The 17367-nt window shown below is 43.3% G+C and overlaps 1 protein-coding gene across 5 annotated transcripts in view; it reads left to right on the top strand.

The window, feature by feature from the left end:
• Positions 1 to 17367, top strand: part of Dnm3 (dynamin 3) — a 448546-nt gene that overhangs the window by 149828 nt on the left and 281351 nt on the right. For all 5 annotated transcript variants that reach the window (XM_051147697.1, XM_051147696.1, XM_051147695.1 and 2 more), the window contains exons 8-10: positions 161 to 296; positions 2471 to 2538; positions 5224 to 5362. In XM_051147697.1, coding sequence (XP_051003654.1) covers positions 161 to 296; positions 2471 to 2538; positions 5224 to 5362 — 343 coding nt within the window. The remainder of the gene's footprint in view (positions 1 to 160; positions 297 to 2470; positions 2539 to 5223; positions 5363 to 17367) is intronic.

Genomic DNA, 17367 nt, shown 5'->3' with positions numbered 1-17367 from the left:
CTACTCGATGAGCAGTGCTAACTTGACCAGCAGGTGTCACTAAGAACACCAGGAAAGGAGTCTCAGCTACATACACTCTTAGTGAAATCAGGCAAGGACCAGAGAGCTGCCTATTTTTAACTAACTTTAACCCAGGTTTATTTCTCTTTCTCAATTCTAGGATGGTCCAACAGTTCGCTGTGGACTTTGAGAAGCGAATCGAAGGGTCGGGGGATCAAGTAGACACCTTAGAGCTCTCTGGCGGTGCTAAGATCAATCGCATTTTCCACGAGCGCTTTCCTTTTGAGATAGTGAAGGTTCGTAACCAAAGCTCTTCCCTTTTCCCACATCATTTCCGTATTCTCTTTTACAGCTCTCTTGATGTAATGTTCTATATCGCAGGACCAATAGAGTTCTTGGAATAAAATCCTTTGTCCTTGAAATACCCTTTTTTGATTTCAGTGAGTTCATAGAGATCACTTCAAGAAACAATACTTGAGTTTGCCACAGCATTTATCAGTTGTCTAACTTAAAATATTTCCGAGACTCTTTTGTGGGGGTAAGTTCCACTGATCAAGATAGAGAGTGGTTGAATTTGCCTAGTGGGGAAGTACAGACAATGAAAAAATAGACAACATAAGAAATGTTCAAGTGTTATTACGGCGTCTTGAGGCGAAGTTCCCTTTTCTTGGGATATTTAGACAGGTTCTCTCTGAATGAAGAGTGTATTAGCCAGCACAGCATAAAGATGCCAGTGTTATGAACACTCCTGAGGAGAGGCTCACTCAGGGAACAAGCTGTGTCCTCGTGCGAAGCAACATAATGGGAGTGAGTATGACAGGCCAAGCGCATGCGTGGAGGTAGCGGAGACGAAGATGAAAGAATTCAGAGAGGAAGGAAGGAAGTGCCCAGTTCACCCGGGCCTAACCTGGGTGCAGTGAGGTGCTCGTGGTTCACAATGGAAAGCGACAGGAAGATTTTACACAGGGGTATGTTACCTAGTTGTGTCTATGATCCCCAAAGACTACTATGCCTGCTGATCACCAAGGGGCAAGCCATAAGGAAGAGGAGGGACCGACCAGAGGTGGATGGACCATGTTTTCTGCCTGAAGCTTCTGTAATCTCAGGGGTCCCTTAAAGACCAAGAAAGCAACATTGCAAACACATGATTGGGCAACTGGTCTTGGAAGGGATCTTGTGCAAGGGAGGAGCTCTGAAATGTAAATTAGTTTTAGCTTCTCCGTCAAAATGATGAAAGGAGAAAGGATGGAGAACGGATGGAGAGAAATGCGTAGCTGTGGGATTTTAGAGGTAAGGTTGACAGGCGATTCAAGAGACAGAAACCAGAAGGTTCCAAATCACGCCCCAAGTCCTGGCTTCTGCCACTGAGTGAATGATGGTGCCCATCATATGAGGGAACTAAGGAAAGGTGTCAGTGTGCAGGAGGGAAATGAGGGTTGTTTGTGTTTGCTAGGATTGATTGCTCAGTAATGCAGCCGAGTCACTTAGGGACTGTGCCACTTGCCTTGCATTTGAGGAGGTGGGTGTTTATGTATTGGTGTGGGAAGAGGGTGGGTAAATAGATAGTTTTATTAAAATGTGCTAAGTAAAGTGACAAACTTCAGCACAGGGTGCTATGGAAACCCCACCCACAGACATGAATCCCAGCCCAAGTAGGTAAGTGAGCCAGACTTCTGAGCTGAGTTTGGAACGATGGGTAGCCAGTTAAGCTGTAAGAGGTGAGAAAGGGGTGGGAACATTCACTTTACAAAGGAAGGAATGCTAAGTGAAGCCATAACATGGGATGGGGACTCGAGGGAGGTTATTGCTCTGAGATGCAGAGTGTAAGGGAGGAAATGGTCCAGAGTGACACTGAAATGGCGGCATCCCTGCTAAAGCAGAATCTGGGCCTCTCTGGATGTGCCTGCTGGGACTAAGCTCTATGACACTTTGATCCCACTTGCACGTGGATTTGTAGTGCCCAGGACTTCCAGGAAATAGTTATGCAGCAATGCATCCTGTGTTGGCGTGGTAAGATATTATTAATTTCCTTTTATAAAGAGGTTTTACGATCAGGTGGTTAAAATGGCCAGAAAGAAAAGACAGCTGTGTTGTGGCCTCCCATCAGAAGATACTCTCATTTATGCATTCTCCCGTGGCCTCCATTTTACTACGTTCAGCAAAAAGAATTCTATGTTTCAAATGAGTGACTGGGTTTATGTCCAGGAGGTATCCTTTATGCTCAGCTCTCCTCATATAACAGAGTTAAAAAAAAAAAATCTCTGCTCCACTGGAAGTTCCAGAAATCCCTAGTGTTCCATGTAGCCTTGAACTCCATATAAACAGATGTTTTGACCATCTGGGTTTAGCTTACAAAAGACATGAGTATTCATTTATTATTAACAGTCAAGTTATCCTGATTCTATACTATTCAATAATATTATCCAAAGGAATTAAGTGTCCTAACTGTGGCTTGTTTTCGCATCTGCAGATGGAGTTCAATGAGAAGGAACTGAGAAGAGAAATAAGCTATGCAATCAAAAACATACATGGCATCAGGCAAGTGATGCACATTTTCCCTGTCTTCGAGCTACCAAAAGAAAAGCAAACGTTTCCAAATGGCTAGTAAAGTAGTTTTTCATCATCATCTGGAAAAAGGAGAGAGAAGACAGAAAAAGAAAACCTTGGCTTTTGACTTGGTGCTAATTTTCTATATTACTAGAGAGATTTTTTTAAATATAAAAAGCATTTTGTACCCATGGCCTGTCTCTTCACAATAAAGCCAGCATTCTACTCACCCCTGAGTGGGGAGCAAGGCTCTGTTCTATAAGCAGGCAGGAAGGCTCAGCATGTGCACACACAATTGTTTTCCATGGAGAAATAACAAAATAATTTGGAATTGTGGAGAAAAGTTGGGAAAGACTAAGAAGGGTGATTATTTTTCAATATAACCATTTGTATGTAAGGAATAATTTCAATCATAGAGTGTTGTGTGCCTGAGTGTGTGTGTGTGTGTGTGTGTGTGTGTGTAAAAGCATGCAGATACATGGGTACGTGCATAGGAGGACTTGTGCAGTGGACCTGAGGGAGTGCAAGAGGATAATTCAGGCTGTTGAGGATGGAGAGGTGGTGGCAGCCAAGCCATTGGCAAGGTGCTGCCAATCTTCATGGAGCAGGCTTTCCAGGCTGGCTATTGTGGGTAGGGTGGTTAGGAGAGTGGAGTGACGTGAGCACAGAACGTGGCCTGGAGTGAGCTAGAAACTGAACTTCCCCTTGGTGAGTGTAGGGCTATTTTGTTATTTTGTATTTTAGTATTGTATAACACACTCTCACAGACTGAATTGCTTATCAACAATGACATTTGTCTCTCGCGGTTCTGGAGTCTGAAAGCACATGACCAATGTTCCCCAGCATGGCCTGGCCTGGCCTGGTGAGGCCTGTCTTCCAGTTTGTCTGCTACCCAAGTCTCACAGTGCCTGTATGTGGCGGAAGGAGCAGCAGCAGGCTCTCCGATCTCCTAGGAGATACTAATCTCGTTCATGAGAGATTCGCCCTTACAATCTGATTTCTTCTCAAAGGCTCTGTGTCCTAATGCTGTGACATCAAGTCTACAGGGTTTCAACCTGTCTTAGGGAAACACATGCATCCATTCCATAGCAATACAGTCGAGGAGTATGACCTAAATTATTTTACAACCCATTTCTTGAGCTCATGCAGAGTAAGCTGAATGTGATTTGACAAGCACATGTTAATGAGCGATGTCCTGAATATAATCTGTCCCCACTTAGGTGGCTGGTTCATGGTTCACACATTGCCTTCAGTGAAGGAGGGTCCTCCTGCTGGCAGCCAGTTGAGGCTCAGCTTCTGCCACCAGGGCCAGGATGAGATTATGTTGGGAATCTCTATCCATTCCCCACACTGGGATTATAGGCGCACACTACCACACCTAGCATTATTATGACATTAACTTTGAGTTAATTCCAGCTGAAAAAATACGCTTGCTATTTTGGTTATTTTTATAAATTCACCACCTAGGCCTTGTACACCATCTAGGTGAGTTGATGGCTCCTTTACAGTCACACTCTTTCCTTCAGCACTCAGGGATGTTGAGTTGAGAACCAGCCAGGTCTCTGTAGTACAGTCTGGCTGGAAAGAGTAGGTTCTGAGGCCCCATTGCTTCGCTGTGTTAAGAGAGGTCTGCTTTTGAAATCCGTTAGGGATGATAAACGGATTCCCAGAGATGGCCCGATCCACAGCGCACATTCTCATGTAAAACAGCACACCTCTTCAACATAACATACATGCAGCCTCGCTGTGCTTTGAATCATCTCATAATTTCTCACAATACCTAATGCTATATGAAAATAGTTGTTACGTGGCATTTTTGGAGAAATCATGTCAAGAATAATGTCTATAGTGTCTGTACAGATACATATTTTTTCCCAGAAAAATTTCAGGCAGTGGGTGAATCTACAAGATTATTATGGAGGCCTACTTATGTTCCTTTTTGTTGTTTTGAAATAGTGAGTTGAGACAAATTACAGTCCACATTACTTTGTAAGTTATGAAAACATGCTGGGCTGTTTTGTGTGCATTTGCAAGCATTGAGTCCAGTAATTGACATAGTGTGAGCAAGTGCTGCTTAATGCTTGGGCATTGCTGTTAGATGGAAACTTGAATTTTAGGGCTATTAAAGATAGTATAATAAAGGGGTCACAAATAGAACTGGCTGCCATGTACACTTTGTGTGTGTACTGATGTATGCCTGTTTCTGTGTATATGTGTGTGTGCATCAGTGTGTGAGCGAGGTGTAGGCGTACTGGTGTACATGCAAGCGTGTGCACTTGCCTGTGGAGGCCAAAGGTCATTCAGCTGCCATTCTTCAGGAGCCGTCCACCTCATGTTGGAAACAGGATCTCTCATCAGCCTTAACCTTTCCAAGCAGGCTATGGAGGCTGAGCAGCAATCAATTCCCCAGAGCTCCATTTGTATCTGCCTTCCCTCCTCTGGGACCACAGGCTTGTACCACAGTCCTGTCTTCTTGTGTGTGGGTGCTAGGGCTCAAACTCAGGTCCCCATGCTGGCAAGGCAAGCACTTTAATGGCTGATGTGTCACTGCAGCTACTGGTACACATCTAAAACTTGGTCTACTACAGGCTCAATTCAAGGAGCGTGTCCATTTAAACAGCGGCTACTATACTCAGCCGCTGATATCTAATCTGCTGCTGTCTTTCTTACATTCAGGACAGGGTTGTTTACTCCGGACATGGCATTTGAAGCAATAGTCAAAAAGCAGATAGTAAAGCTGAAAGGGCCATCCCTGAAGAGCGTGGACCTGGTCATGCAGGAGCTGATCAACACCGTGAAGAAGTGTACCAAGAAAGTAAGCTTGCCCTACTTAATTTCTCAGTTAGCGTCTCGTTGACTCGCTCACCTTCATATCCCGTTGTATATTTCTTTTTCCCAACTCCACTTTGCGAAAGACATCTTGTGTCTGTACAAAGACAAAGACTCTGGCAAGTTATAGTGGGAACTGCCTTTGCAGTGAGCAGAGCGTTGTCTTGTCTCACGTCCTGTTTAGCCCTGCAATAGCTTTGTTTATCTCGGAAGGAGTATACTTTTGTCCTCCAATTTTTTTTTCTTGTCGTTGCCTGAAATAGATAAGCATCACCTTAGAATAATTAGATGACTACCCTAAACAAATTCCTTTGGTCTGTGGTTGAAGGTAATTGTTAGAGAAGAGCATTGTTGACTTTGTGTCAATAATAACATTCTTGTAAATTATTAGTGATTCCACTTTTAACCTGGCATTCAGAAACCAAACAATGTAACGTATCGGATAAGAGCCTAGTGTCTGAGGCCCAGTGACCCAGATTCAGATGTCTCTATGTATGCACCTTCTGATGCAAAGGCAAAGATGTCCCAAATGTGCCATGCCCCTGTGTGTTTGTAGCTGTTTTTGCATAGTTGCAGTGCCATTGTGTTAGATGTCCAGAGACTTCAGGCATCCTTCTGTTTGGTCGCCAGTGTCATGGTGTTATCACTGGCACAAACTCATGTCACATATTAGAGTCCATTGTGGTATACTGGTGAGCATAGCTGCCTTCTGATGCCATACACAGAAAGTATGGTACCTGCGATCGTACAGTGAGGACTAAACAGAATGATGCCAGAAGTCTTATGGACACCTAATACACCGATTAATCACAGTGAGGCATCGACAAATGGTGGCTCATCTATAAGTGGCCATTTCCACAACAGCCTGTACTCTGTAAATGAATATATATTGAACCTATGGTGGAAAGTCATTGAGGAAAGACTTTACAGTTTGGGTGGCATCTCATTGAGGAATATGGGGGAAATGTGCTAAATTGCTAAGACCATTAAAAGAATATTTTTAGAGGAAAGCTGGAAAGATGGCCCAGCAGTGAAGAACATTCACTGCTCTTGCGGAAGACTGGAGTTCAATTCCTAGTACCCACATGTAATAGCTCATGACTGCCTGTAATTGTGGCTCCAGAGATCTGAAGTGTTTTTCTAGCTTCAACAGACACCCACATACATGCATGTATGTGCACACACATATATACATTTTAAAAACTTAAAGTTATTTATTGTTTCTCCTTCCTTCCTTCCTTCCTTCCTTCCTTCCTTCCTTCCTTCCTTCCTTCCTGTCTTTCCGTCTTTCTGTCTTTCTTTTGCAACAGGGTCCCTCTGTATAGTCTGGGCTAGCCTGGACCTGGCTGTGTAGAACTTTCAGAGATCAGGCTGCCTTTGCCTACATGAGTTCCAGGATTAAAGGTGTGCCCCACCAGAAAAAATTTAAAGAAATCTTTTGTACTGTCCTAAAGGACAGGAGTTCCAGGGACCACATCTGTGTGCCAAAGCTGTGTATTCCTTCATGTACAAACAAAGAGCAGTGGAATTGACAGGATGTAAACTGATCGAATGTCAAAGAGGGAAGGGAGAGACGCAGAGGAGAAAAAAGAAAAAAAAGAAAAAAAAAGGGTTGTTAGCTGTGAACATTGCCCTACTGGTGAGGTGTGGGGAGGACACTAGTGAAACAGGGCACGCGGTTGCCTGGGTGCTTATAAAACTGTAGAGAGTTTCTGTGCTCAGATTATTTAATAAGTGTGTTGAGGTTCTTCCTTCCCTCCCTCTCTCTCTCCCTCCCTCCCGTTAAAGAAAGCAAAACTGGAAATCACAATGAAGGATGTGGTTTATGTAAGACAGAAGAGCCATAACTCTAATCAGTGGCCCATATGCAGAGAGCAGGCCTTGGCCTGACATCAAAAGATTGGCACATGTGTGTTCATTTATGTTTTCAGTTACATAAAGTGTTTATGGTATGTATGAATCGTTTTATTTATTTATTTATTTTATCATTTCCCATTTTATCCGACTTACTGGAAAAACAACAGTCAGCCTGGGGTGAGACAGCGTGTTCTCAGACATTTTCTGCCTTCCATTCTTGCTCCCTGACTTTGAACCTCTCTTTCCATTTATGCTTTCTGGAACAATTGCCTGTGTATTTTTACTGTCTTAGAACATTCTATATTTTGCTTTAAATAAAATGAAGTAAAACAAAGGAAGTCCAGATTTCTCCCCAACGTTGTTGTTCTCCCTGGATATTTCTTTACAGATGGAAGTTTATTGGTACAAACCTAAAGAAATATTTAAGGGCCTGGGATCAGGCACAGTGCTTACTTACTTCTGCCATGGGCCCCAAACATAATTCTACCACTCTCCTGAAAAAGTCTTCCATTAAGGCCCAAGTTGGACCAATACATTCCCCCAACCCTTACTGCTGTCACCACTAGTCCCTGTCTCCTGCCATGATGCATCAGGATTCTTAGAAGCTGGCTTACTTTTTCCCCCTTCATTCCCAGTTCACCTTCTGGGTCCATTGTCTATGTGGAGCTCATGTCTAACAGCCAATAGTTACTGTTCTTTGGTGTTGCCGTTTCCCAAGACTCTCCATTCAGTCTCCACTGCCATCACATTCCCCTGACTTCTTGTGGTCCTTGGCATCACTGACAGATGTCTTAGGAGATGCTGTCCCTAAGTGTATGGCAAGCAGAACACACGCTACCTGTGGAACTTTCCTTAGATTTTAAAAAAAGACCGCTAAAGAATTAATGGAAGAGTCAGAGGATGTTTGAAAGTTACTGTCCTCTTTGCCTCTGAGACCTAGGTTCAAAATATGGAGTAAGAACTTTAAATCAGAGAGCCCACTGTGGTGGAGACATATATTTGAGCAAAACACTTTTGATTTGCTGATCAATTAGTTAGTTTCTGCACAATTTAACTTTTCTACCAGTTGAAACTCAAAGGATGGTGAAAGTGGCCATTTTCCTTTTCCCTAAGTTACTGAGAAGCCTGGGAACCATGCCCCCTCCCCTTTTTGAATGTGTGTCAAAGCGTACTGAGTCTTGTACCTTAGCGTAATCATGAGTGCTACTAAGGAATATTCCAGTGGGCTTGGATTAGTGACTGTTCTCCAAACGGGGATGATAAACTTAACATGCCCTACTTCATAATTTTATAGGGGCCGCTAACTGGCTTCTTGTCTTTCAGTCCCCAAGCCGTTCCTGTACTCGGAGCATCCTCCTGATTCACCTTTGTCTGTGATGAGACACTGGCCCTGAACATGACCACATCCATACCTCCTCACCCACTTTCTACGAAAATTAACTCTTAGGAGTGAGCTTTCTGTTTTCACATGATGCATCCTCTGTCACATTAACAAGGCCGGCACAAACCTTTAACTCAGGAAGACCCAAACTCAAGCCTATCTGTTGTCCCCTCTCCTTCCCCAGTTAATTGTCCAACCTTCATCTAGCCTGCACCCCACCACTTTGTGGAGATACTCATGGGCAAGGTCAACTGGGGCCTGACTGTCCTAACTAAAGGGCACTCTTATTCCTGAATCCACTCTCGTTTTAATTCGGCCATCTGTCTCTGTCTCTGTCTCTGTCTGTCTCTGTCTCTGTCTCTGTCTCTCTTCTAGGCCCCCTTCCATGTCTTCGTCCCTTGTTTTCAATGGCTGTCCACCTTTGCCCTCCTGTAAACCCTGGGATTCTACTGAGCTCATGGGCTTTCTTGTCTTCTTGTGGTTTTACTTGACCGATCACGTCTCCTACCATTCAAGTACTACCATTTAAGCCTTAAAACATTGACAATTCCCAAATTTTTACCTCCAGAAATTTTCTGTACCAGTAGCTTGATGAGAAAAGGTTTCATTGATTTAGCTCATGGTTTTAGAGGGAATCCAAGGGTTTTGTTTTGTTTTGTTTTTTGTTTCTGTTTTTGTTTTTTATGGCTGAGGAAGTGCATGGTACTAGGAATGTGAGGCAACTGTTGGTATTACATCAACCAGGAGCCAGAGACTAGAACCCACGGCATCTGACTCGGAGAGATCTATGTGTAACCACTCAGTCTCTCTCATCAGGCCCCACTGCTTCAAATTTGTGGTACACACTAAGGGCCAAGGCTTCCAAACACAGTCTATGGAAGACATTACAGATTCAAACCAACACACCGTCTCCCCGGTACCACACCTACGGTATGTCCCTGCTTAGTTCTGAGGATTCCCGTAGTGGCTTCCTGATCCTTTGACCTCTAACATCCATACCTTCAAATTCTATGCGGTTAACAAAGTAGCCTTTCTAAAAAATTCAGACATATATCTTGTCCGTTTTATTAAAATGAATGCCCTGTCAAGCCTTGAGCGTAAAGTTTAAATCACTTAGGTTTGCATTCCACGGTCTAATTTCTCAGGACTTGTTGGGCTCTGTCTGTTGTCACAACACTTGTTATGGCCACGGTTCACTCCCCTCTAAGGTTAATCTTGCCTTTGGCGTTTATTCACATGACTCTCTTGGTCTGGAATGTCTCACTTTCTTCTCCCCCCAGTACATAGAGGCAGCGCACTCCCCCCCTTTCCTAACTGCAGCGCACTGCCCCCTTTCCTAACTGCAGCGCACTGCCCCCCTTTCCTAACTGCAGCGCACTACCCCCCCTTTCCTAACTGCTCTCCTGGAGAGCCCCTGTGAGTCCTTTCCTGGCCCCTTTCCTTACTGCTGTCTCCGCGTTTCGGTTCCTAACCTGTGTCTGTTTCTCTCATCATGCCCAGGACAGGGTGCAGGAATGTGTATGTGTTCATTTGTTCATGTGCATCCCTCTCTTGCTGATTGTAAGTTTATTTATAACAAAGAGCCGTGCTATTTATCTTTCAAACCCCAGAGTCATTTGCAATAGCTAACCCCCTAGGAGAGGTACTGTAGAAATACTTATTAAAAATGTACATGTTCTTAAGTTTCCTTCTTGCTAAAGAAATATGTACCTTATTTTGAAAGAGCATTTTAGTCATTTCTTTGAAAATGATGACATCTGGACAAGTTTTCGTTTAAACATCTGTCGTTCCTTATGCTTTATTTTGATGCTCAAGGCTTTTGGTCATAAATCTACCATAAACCTCTTATTTTAAAACTAGACTAATTAAAATTAAAATATTTTTCAGATAAAAATCCTAATTAATGATACATATGCTAACACTTCATTATTTGACCCCTTTGAACACAAGGCATTGAGAAAATGACTATATAGTTTATTGTTCAGTACAGGACATTCTTGAGAATTAAACGGAGTGCTGTTAATACTTTCACCACAATTATGAGAGGAAAATAAGGCCACTCCAGGCAATATAAAATATATAGTTATTCTAGCTATATTATAGTTCCACATACCTGTTCACACATATACTTAAAGCATTGTTTTCATTTATACCTCCTCACATTGATTGCTTTATGTGTAAAATCTTTTACCATTTTTTTCCTCATGCTACATAAACATGCATTAGTTTAAAACATATGGGGTTCACGTATGTTCAAACAGCACAGCACAAAGCAAGATTTTTAACTCCAGGGAATGCGTTTCGCCTCAGACATTTTCTCACTGTTGTCTCTGGGGCACAGCATAGCGAGGCGGGAACATTAGGGCTTTATGAGCTATTTGGCCTCTCTCCAGAGACACCTCAACTTTGGAACTTTTCTGGTGGGCATCCGTTCTCATCTGCCTGCCTTTACCGCCTCTCCTCTGTCACATCGTCTCAAGGTCCCGAGGTTCTTTGCGGGAAGCACAGAGAGGAACAACTTGGTTTTTTTTTTTTTTTTGACCACAGCTTAGCAACTGTGTCATTTATTGACCTCTTGGGAAACCATGTTCTTGGATCGCTATGATACCAATTAATTTACCCCCCCAATGCTCCCCCCCCCCCCACGCGCGCTGCTTAGAAAAAAATATTGCGAGGAAAAAAAGATACCTTGGTTTAGTTTGCCATTAGAAACCCAGGGACGAACTTTGTATTAAAAAGTGCCGTTTGAAGAAATGCCCAGTACCGTGGCATTTTAGGTAAGCAAACATCTGGTCCCTGAGTCCATATAAACTAAGGAGGAGAATTCAAAGTCCTGGCTGGGCTTTCAGTACCCTACGTGACACACACCCCCACACACTTTTGTCTCTAATTCGTCTTCTTCCTTCCCTGCTCTCCATTCCAGCTGCAGTGCTCCTCTTTCTTTAGCAGGCTGAGGAGATGGAAGCTTTGCATTTCTTTCTGTGCCTTGAGATAGCTGCAAAGATCACACCTTAGCTTCCTTCAGGTCTGCGTTCAAAGGCCTTATGAACATCGTCTTCCTTGAGTTCTCTATCTGCAGTTTCCCAGTCTCTCCACGCCTGAACAATTCAGGAGACTCCTCCAGTCTTTGTCCTATTCTGCTCCTTTTTTCTTTCAGCACACATGACTGTGTGAATTGTATTTCATATTTCCCTTGTTGTTGGACAATGAAGGGACTCTGAGATATAAGCTCTGACAGTTCTATTTGAAACCCTAACTGTCCCTTTCCCCCAGTAGTAATTCTGAATGCATAAACAGAAGGATAAAGAAATTGCACCTTATTGATGTACCAGGTGACAGTCAACATAGCTAAAAGCAGGGTGAAAGGATAGTCATGAAACAACAAACAGGGTCAGTGTGTCCATGCTGATGCACAGGGTCAGGAGTCATGCTGATGCACAGGGTCAGTGTGCCCATGCTGATGCACAGGGTCAGGGGTCCATGCTGATACACAGGGTCAGTATGTCCATGCTGATGCACAGGGTCAGTGTGTCCATGCTGATGCACAGGGTCAGGAGTCATGCTGATGCACACGGTCAGTGTGTCCATGCTGATGCACAGGGTCAGTGTGTCCACGCTGATGCACAGGGTCAGTATGTCCATGCTGATGCACAGGGCCAGCATGTTCATGCTAATGCACAGGGTCAGTGTGTCCATGCTGATGCACAGGGTCAGGAGTCATGCTGATGCACAGGGTCAGCGTGTCCATGCTGATGCACAGGGTCAGCGTGTCCATGCTGATGCACAGGGTCAGCGTGTCCATGCTGATGCACAGGGTCAGGAGTCATGCTGATGCACAGGGTCAGCGTGTCCATGCTGATGCACAGGGTCAGTGTGTCCATGCTGATGCACAGGGTCAGGAGTCATGCTGATGCACTATTCCTTATGTGAAAATACTTGGGTTTCAATTTCTCTAACCTGGGATGGTTATCGTCTGTAGCCTTTATGGGGTTCTATAGGAAATTCAGGCTTAGTGTTTAGCTCTTCCTCCTACCTTCTGTTTTTCCTCTTTTTCCAACGTAACCGCTCATTAATGTGTCTACCAAAGATAAACCTGGGGTGACAGAGGAGACAGAAACCCGACTAAGACCTTCAGGGACTGTTTTGACACAGTGTCAACCCACCCTGACCTGTTTGGAGGCCTCCTGCATTCCTTAAGAGACCAAGCGTGCCTTTCCTGACAGCCTCTCAGCTTTATTCCATCCGAGGGTGGACTTTGAAATGTTCATTCTTTAGCGTTTGGTAACAACATGAAAGTTCTCTTTCTTTCTCTGTTTAAAAGTGTTTCCATCATACACCTCATCATTTCTCCCTCTCGCTGCAGAAAGAGTTTGAGGTTTAGAGATTTGGAATTCGCCCACTTGGAGGAGGGTAGCCGACACATTTCTTGCTCTGGAGTCACTTTATCCTAGTCGCTCTAGCCAGGAGCTGGCTCCTTTCTCCCACCCTTACTAGCTTTGTAGATTTCCCAAATGCCAATCGTAAAACAGAAAATACTTCTGTGCCACCAAGAGGAACGTCACTGTTTCCCGGCAGCTCTGTGCTAAAACAGCTCCTCACTTCCAATCCTTTGTGACCATGGGTGAATGTAGTTCTCCTTCCTTCATAACGCTCTGCTCAGAGACCCCTATTTTCTCATCTCTTGAGTAAATCCAGCAGGATGCCACACAAAATAAAGGATTGCAAGGGGCCTTTGAGGGTGGCATGCTTAATTCACAGAAACTGAAATAAAATATAAATGTTTTCATGAGCAGTGCAATCATAATTGCTGGGTCAGTTTATAATGAGTGGCCAATATCTGAAGACTTATAGCCTTTAGATGAAAGGGGAAAAAAGCTCCCAACTGTTGTCAGTGAGACTCACAAAGTCAGGTCTGACAGATGCAGGAAACTGTCCTGCTTCTGGCCTGCTTGCTCCGTGAGCCCCGTTACAGGTCCATGAAAGGTGACTGCCCAATAGTCTGACCCTTGCTTGAGGCATCCGACTAGTTACTGTAGAGGCCATAGAAACCTCGGCTGGCTCATGCCTATCCCAGGAGAAACTGAATAGCCCGCCTCTTATGATCCAATCAATTAATGGTTAGTAAATTTTATAAGCATGTAATTTTTGTTTTATTGGACGGAAATACCTTTTAAGTGTTTCTTTTACCTCCCGAGAAAAATGTGGTTTGTACTGAATTTTTTATAACGAGGCGCCCCAACATACACAACCCTAAATAACACTTAAAATGTTGGTCATAATTAAGATGTGCTTTTGTCATTTTTTTATTATAATGCTACTGTCTCTCAGAGCATATATCATTAATAGTTTCTCAAAAATCAAACATTTAAGGTTTGGACTCTGAAAAAGAAAAAGATATGTTGTAGTATTTCTTCATTGGATCTTTGTTATTTAAGAATAGTCAAGTGATTTAAACAAGAAAGAATTTGGAAGTGATTTGCTGTTTAATGGATGTGTGGTGTGACTGGCAGTGCCAGTCTCCTTATGAGGGCGCTAAAATCAAAGAGCATTCCTACGGGAGGCTTAGCTATTGGTTTCTTTGTGTTTCCCCCTCTTGCCTGTGAGAGTTTTTCTTTTGTGTGACTGTGTATTTATGTAGCTAACCAGCCACTCCAGACTGTAGGACTCAACATCACATGCTTAGGTCCAGTGGACAGAAGTTGTCTAGTGAGTGACTAGTGTGCTATGTATCAAAAAATATAAAGCTCCTATAACTAGTAGCAAAGCCTTTCTTCCCTGATCCCTTATGAATAATTTATAGAATACACGTAATTAATGGGGAATTAAGGTCTAAATATGGTGCTTTCTAGATCAACTTGATTTAGGCAGACACGATTAGAATTCTTTGCAGTGTAGGCTTTTAATTGAACAGCAGAGCAAAAGACCCCGAGAGTCACAGTGATTTAAATGACTGAGGAAAATTGTAATTGCACCTTAAATAAGACATATGGAAGTGAGGCAGATGCAGAGCTGCCAGTCAAGACAGAGTATGCTTGAGAGCAGGAAGCAGGGCTGCACAAACACCCAGCAGTTCCCACAGAAAGCCGATGAGGCAGAATGTACGGAGCCTAATCAGAAACTACTTGGAGCATCAAAAGGACTTTGATGCCCCTTTCCCTGTGTGCATCATAAGAACTGAGCACCACATGCGTAAACCCACAGCGAAAACCAACATTCTAAAACTTATGCCCCCAGAATCCTTTGCGGATCAGGCACATAGCAAACATATTCATTTCACAGATGCCTTTCAGTGATGCTCAGGGCTTGCATTGCCTGGTATTGTCTCTATTGTTCCCCACCCCCCAGCTGTCCCCCACCATATAGACACATGAGGGCATGACTTTTATTGTCTTTTTGTTTGGTTCCCTTAGAATTTAGTGTATTTGCTTTTGTTTCAGTTGTTGGTACAAAACTACAGGCTGCTTTCATGATAAAACTGAGCCTAATGGGTAGCAAGCTTAGAAAGATGAGTGTGTGAGTGCACATGTGTGTGTGTTGTTCCCCCTAAAATTGATGGCCGCTTTGTTTTTGATGATAAGTTTCATGAAAGATATTCTGCAGTATTCCCAAAGTGACTGAGAGTGATCCGGCTGATAGACTCTCTCGTGGTGTGTTTCTGAAGTGGGAAATTTATTTGTACCTTGCCAGGAACTCATGAAATAAGCTTTCAAGTGAATGTAAAACTCAACATCCAGATAAGAATGAGTTAATACCCCTCTCTCTGCTCATGTATATATGGTATGCATGTGTGGAGAGGCCAGACAGCAGCCTCAGATATTGCCCACCATATTTGTTGAGACAGGACCTCTGAGTGGCCTGGGGTTCATCATATGGTCCCCAGCCTGTGAGCCTCAGAGATCCTCCTTTCTCAACCTCCCTAGGAATGAGATTGTGGCCATGTGCAGCCATACATGGATTTCATTTCTTAAACATGGTTCTGGGTGGCCAGACGTGGTCTCTGTTCTTAATGCAGCAAGTACTTTTCCTTATGAGGTTATGGACGCAGTTGACGTTCTATAATTTTTGATGGCAGCATACAAATACTCTACTATCGGAACTTCTGCAGAGGAGTAAATGTACGTGGAGTTAAAGCACTTCCTACTGTTACTATTGTATTGTGCTTGTTCGGCTTTCTCTCTTCACAGACAATAGAGTTGCAACATTAAGCAACTAGGTGCTCTTGGCTCTAAGAAGGGCTGCATCTGGGAAACTAACGTGCAACATACTAACTGTAAAGTCAGTGTGCCTACCAACCCAGGTCACCTCAAACCTCATCTCGCAGGGAGGCTTTCTCCTAACTCCTTTCAAGCTTGAGGAAATGCTATTCAAGAACTCAGGGGTTTGTAAGCTTCTTGTAGTCGTATAAGTGAGGGCACGAAGTGGTGTTTTGGCATCAGGACATTATTTAGTTGCTCAGTTTTTCTTCCCTTAGTCTCACACTCTGAGTCTCACGTCATTGAGCACAAGTGAGAATGTGATTTGAGGAGCTGCAGCAGTGAGCTAGCAGCTAAGGATGTCTGCTATGTGATCAGGAGGGCTACAGTTTGGAGCCCAATACCTGGGTAGCAGGCTGGGTATCTCTGCAGATGTGTGAAAACCCAATTCTGAGTGCAGAAACTTCCTGTGGCTTGCTGGCATCCAGCCTTGCCAAGGGTAAGTGCTATGTACAGGGAGAGAGTCTGCTCCAATGAAATAGGCAAAGTCATGGAGAAACCCACAGACACTTTATTGTAGCCTCTGTGCATACACATGTGTGAGCATACCCATCCATGCATAAGTACATACAGTTACATAGGCAAGCAAATGTACATATAAATAAATTCAAATAAACATACTGATTAAAGACATAATTTGTAATAGCCACTTGTAAATGGGTCTACCTTGATTCATAAATATCATTAGATATTTAGTTACTAAGTTCCCTTTTGTCTCATTTTGCCATTCCAATTAATGATGTAATAAAAACATCTTTATGATTTTACCTTAGAATACTGGGAAATTGTAGCCCAGGCTGGCCTCGAACTTGTGATCCTCCTGCCTCCGCCCCCTTCAGAAAATCCTACCAGCATGTGCCATCACAACTAGATGGGAAGTTATGTTGAAATTTTGTGTGTGTCTGTGTGTGTGTGTGTGTGTGTGTGTGTGTGTGCATGAGGGGGGGGGAGGGAGAGAGACAGAGTCAGACGAGACAGACAGAGACAGAGTCAGACAAGACAGACAGAGGAAAACAGAGACAGAAAGAAGTCTGTGTGTGTGTGTGTTTGAGGTTCTTGATAAACACTTCCAAATTTTTCCCCAGAAAATTTGCTTTCGTTGACATAGCCTCTCAGTTAAACTTTTCTGGTCTTAGTCTAACTTCAGCTCTTGTGTTATAAAAGCAATAGCAGCAGCTTGACATCATAGTGCCTACTATTTTCCTCTGCATCATCACTAATTCTGTTTAATGTTTACCTTCTCCTTATGGACTACTACACACTTACTAATTGAATCTTGTACTTTGCCTGTTTGTATTGTGCTATTTTGTTATTAATATGTGCCAGTTTTCTTATAACTGAGATTAATCATTTATTTTCGGGATAGCCATTGGCATGCCCATTCCTTTCTACCCCCACTGTTGCTATCTCTGTCAAAACCCTTATTATTTTCTTTATGATTTTTTTCAGTGTCCATAAAGTCCTGACAAGCTTCTATGCATTTGCCTGGTGGTTTAGTTA

The sequence above is a fragment of the Acomys russatus genome, chromosome 6 (genome assembly GCF_903995435.1).
Source record: "Acomys russatus chromosome 6, mAcoRus1.1, whole genome shotgun sequence".
NCBI classification, from domain to species: Eukaryota; Metazoa; Chordata; class Mammalia; order Rodentia; family Muridae; genus Acomys; species Acomys russatus.
The sequence above is the reverse complement of the archived record's forward strand: the minus strand, read 5'-3'. Positions and strand labels throughout refer to the sequence as shown.